Source organism: Colobus angolensis, unplaced genomic scaffold, assembly GCF_000951035.1.
Source record: "Colobus angolensis palliatus isolate OR3802 unplaced genomic scaffold, Cang.pa_1.0 Scaffold201, whole genome shotgun sequence".
In the NCBI taxonomy this organism is placed as follows: domain Eukaryota; kingdom Metazoa; phylum Chordata; class Mammalia; order Primates; family Cercopithecidae; genus Colobus; species Colobus angolensis.
This window is the reverse complement of record NW_012115167.1, coordinates 5,859,115-5,862,422: the sequence shown is the minus strand read 5'-3', so window position 1 is coordinate 5,862,422 and position 3,308 is coordinate 5,859,115. Positions and strand designations below refer to the sequence as shown.

General features: G+C 40.0%; 1 protein-coding gene across 1 annotated transcript in view; it reads left to right on the top strand.

Annotated features, from left to right (window-relative positions):
• CCT4 (chaperonin containing TCP1, subunit 4 (delta)) overlaps window positions 1-3,308 on the top strand; it is a 30,698-nt gene that overhangs the window by 11,297 nt on the left and 16,093 nt on the right. Inside the window, exons 4-5 of the mRNA XM_011941838.1 lie at window positions 5-87; window positions 2,959-3,067. Coding sequence (XP_011797228.1) covers window positions 5-87; window positions 2,959-3,067 — 192 coding nt within the window. The remainder of the gene's footprint in view (window positions 1-4; window positions 88-2,958; window positions 3,068-3,308) is intronic.

The window sequence follows — 3,308 nt, the reverse complement described above, 5'->3', positions numbered from 1 at the left end:
CAAGATGGAAAAGGTGATGTAACCATTACAAATGATGGTGCTACCATTCTGAAACAAATGCAAGTGTTACATCCAGCAGCCAGAATGGTAAGTATAATTTTTGGGGAGTCTTTTTTTTTTTTTTTTGAGACAGAATCTTGCTCTGTCACCCAGGCTGGAATGCTGTGGTGCAGTCTCAACCCACTGCAGCCTCTGCCTCATGGATTCAAGCAATTCTGTGGCTGGGATTACAGGTATGCACCACCACGCCTGGCTAATTTTTATATTTTTAGTAGAGACGGGTTTCGCCATGTTGGTCAGGCTGGTCTCAAACTCCTGACCTTATGATCCACCTGCCTCGGCCTCCCAAAGTGCTGGGATTATAGGCGTGAGCCGCTGTGCCTGGCTAGGTGACTCTTCTTTTTTAAGTGTGTTTGATATTTGGTAAACAGTTGAATTTATTTATTTGATCACGTATTTAAGCACAGTGAACACTTTTTGTGCTAAACAGGCATATTTTTAGGATACATTTTGTGCCTAACATTGTGCTTTTTGATGTGAGGTGATAATAAAACACAAATCAAGCCAGGCGTGATGGTGCATACCTTTAATCCCAGCCACTCCTTAGGCTGATGTGGGAGGATTGTTTGAGCTCAAGAGTTTGTGGCTGCAGTGAGCTATAATCACACCACTACACTCCATTCTGGGTGACAGAGTGAAACCCCAGGAAAAAAAAAAGAACAGCTGGGCACAGTGGCTCACACCTGTAATCCCGGCACTTTGGGAAGCCAAGGTGAGAGGATTGCTTGAGCTCAGGTGTTTGAGACCAGCTTGGCCAACATGGCGAGACCTTGTCTCTACTGAAAACACAAAAAATAATAGCTGGGTGTGGTGGTGCGCACCTGTGGTCTCAGCTACTCGGGGGGCTGAGGTGGGAGAATCACTTGAGTCCAGGGGCAGAGGTTGTAGTGAGCTGTGATTGGGCTACTGCACTCCAGCCTGGGTGACAAAGTGAGACCCTGTCTCAAAAAAAAAAAAAAAAACCAAAACACAAGTCACCTTCTACTTGTCCATGAAAATGAGTATTTTTCCTCTCAAATGATTATTGTGTTCTTATTAGAATATGGTACATAACAGTTCACATGTCCACAGAAGAAAATTCATTGTCTAAAAATAATCTTCTGGAAACAGTAATTATTTTACTTCTTTTACCTTTTACTTGTACATGGAAACTTGGCATACACTTGAGGAATGAGGAGATTAAAAACATAAACCTGTTGTCAAGTCATATGAGCAAAAACAAATGCGTTAGAAATAAATTTCTATCAGGCCGGGCATAGTGGCTCATGCCTGTGATCCCAGCGCTTTGGGAGACTGAGGCAGGTGGATTACCTGAGGTCAGGAGTTCGACACCAGGCTGGCCAACATCGTGAAACCCCATCTCTACTAAAAATACAAAAATTAGCTGGGCATGCTGGCGCATGCCTTTAATTTCAGCTACTCGGGAGGCAGAAACAGGAGAATTGCTTAAACTTGGGAGGTAGAGGTTGCAGTGAGCCGAGATCGTGCCACTTGACTCCAGCTTGGGTGACAGTAAAATTCCATCTCAAAAAAAAAAAGAAACTTCTATCAAAAAAGTCCCTTTGAGTTATGTAAAGATGGCTTTTAAAAAACTTTTTTTTTTTTTTTACGAAGATACTGATCAAATTTATGTATAATAGAAACAACCTGGAATAGACAAAATATCCAATGATGGGAAAATGTTTAAACAAATAGTATACCACAGCATGTTAATCGTACGGCCATTAAAAATTGTTCATGAAGATTTTTATAATGAGGAAAAACACTAATGAAACATTACATGAAAAACAAAAGACAAAATTATATACTGTGAGCTTACTTAAAAGATAGAAAATGATTGGAAATAAACCAACATACTACATACAAATACTAATGGTCTTTGCTTCAAAAATATTCAGTTGACACATTTTAATTTCTTCTTTCTGTATTTTCCAAATTTTGTATAATTACCACATACTATTTTACAACAAAAAATTTTGTTACCCAGAAGTGACAAGTCTGTATGTAATATTGCTATTAAAATGTTGAAAAAAAATAATTGATTATAGGAAAATAAGCATCTTATTTGGAACATAAAATAAGAAAGCATTGTTAAATAAAACAAAACTTCACTGCTACATGAAGTTTTGCTGTTTTCTTGGATGGTCCTGAGGCTTCATACGTTGTGCCATCCACCAATTATGAAAAGATGACTTTTTAATGAATCAGATTATACTTACAAGGGGTCTATTCAAATAAACTTGGCAAAAGACTCTTAAGTTAATACTCTGAGGCTGGGAATGGTGGTTCATGCCTGTAATCTAAGCACTTTGGGAGACTGAAGCAGGAGGATTGTTTGAGCCCAGGAGTTCGAGAGCATTCTAGGCAACATAATGGGACCCCACCTCTGTAAAACACAAAACAAAAAAACTGTTTTTAAAAAAAGTAGCCAGATGTGTTAGCATGCACCTATAGCCCCAGCTACTTGGGAGACTGAAACAGGAGGATCTCTTGAGCCCAGGAGGTGGAGGCTGTAGTGGGCCATGATCACACTGCTATACTCCAGCCTGGGTGACAGAGAGCCTGTCTCAAAAAAAAAAAAAGATACTCTAGTCTCATCTGGAATGCCCCATTTCTTAGCTTCCAAGTCTATAGAGTACCTATGATAGATTTTTGCTTTCTGATTAGAACCTGTCTGTGAGTAGCAGGGCAGGGGGAGATGACAACCCACAATCTGAACTGGAGATCATCTATTAGTCTTTAATTTTAAATGAAACCCAAGGTAGACAACAAATCAGAAATCAGGAATCATGTTGAATCCTCAAATTCTGTTTGTGACACTGGTGTGATTACTTGAATTAAGTGTTACTGGGTTCTCTCATTTCTCATTGAGCAACTTGGCATTTTCTGTTCACTTAGCTGGTGGAGCTGTCTAAGGCTCAAGATATAGAGGCAGGGGATGGCACCACATCAGTAGTCATCATTGCTGGCTCCCTCTTAGATTCGTGTACCAAGCTTCTTCAGAAAGGTGGGTAGGATGTACTTTATTACTGAATAAAGAAAAGTTTAAAAGAACAAACTTTAGGAAAAGCCAGATTATTCATAAGTAATATGAGATTTAAGATTTAGGCTGGGCGCGGTGGCTCAAGCCTGTAATCCCAGCACTTTGGGAGGCCGAGACCATCCTGGCTAACACGGTGAAACCCCGTCTCTACTGAAAAAGAAAAAAAAATACAAAAAACTAGCCGGGTGAGGTGGCGGCGCCTGTA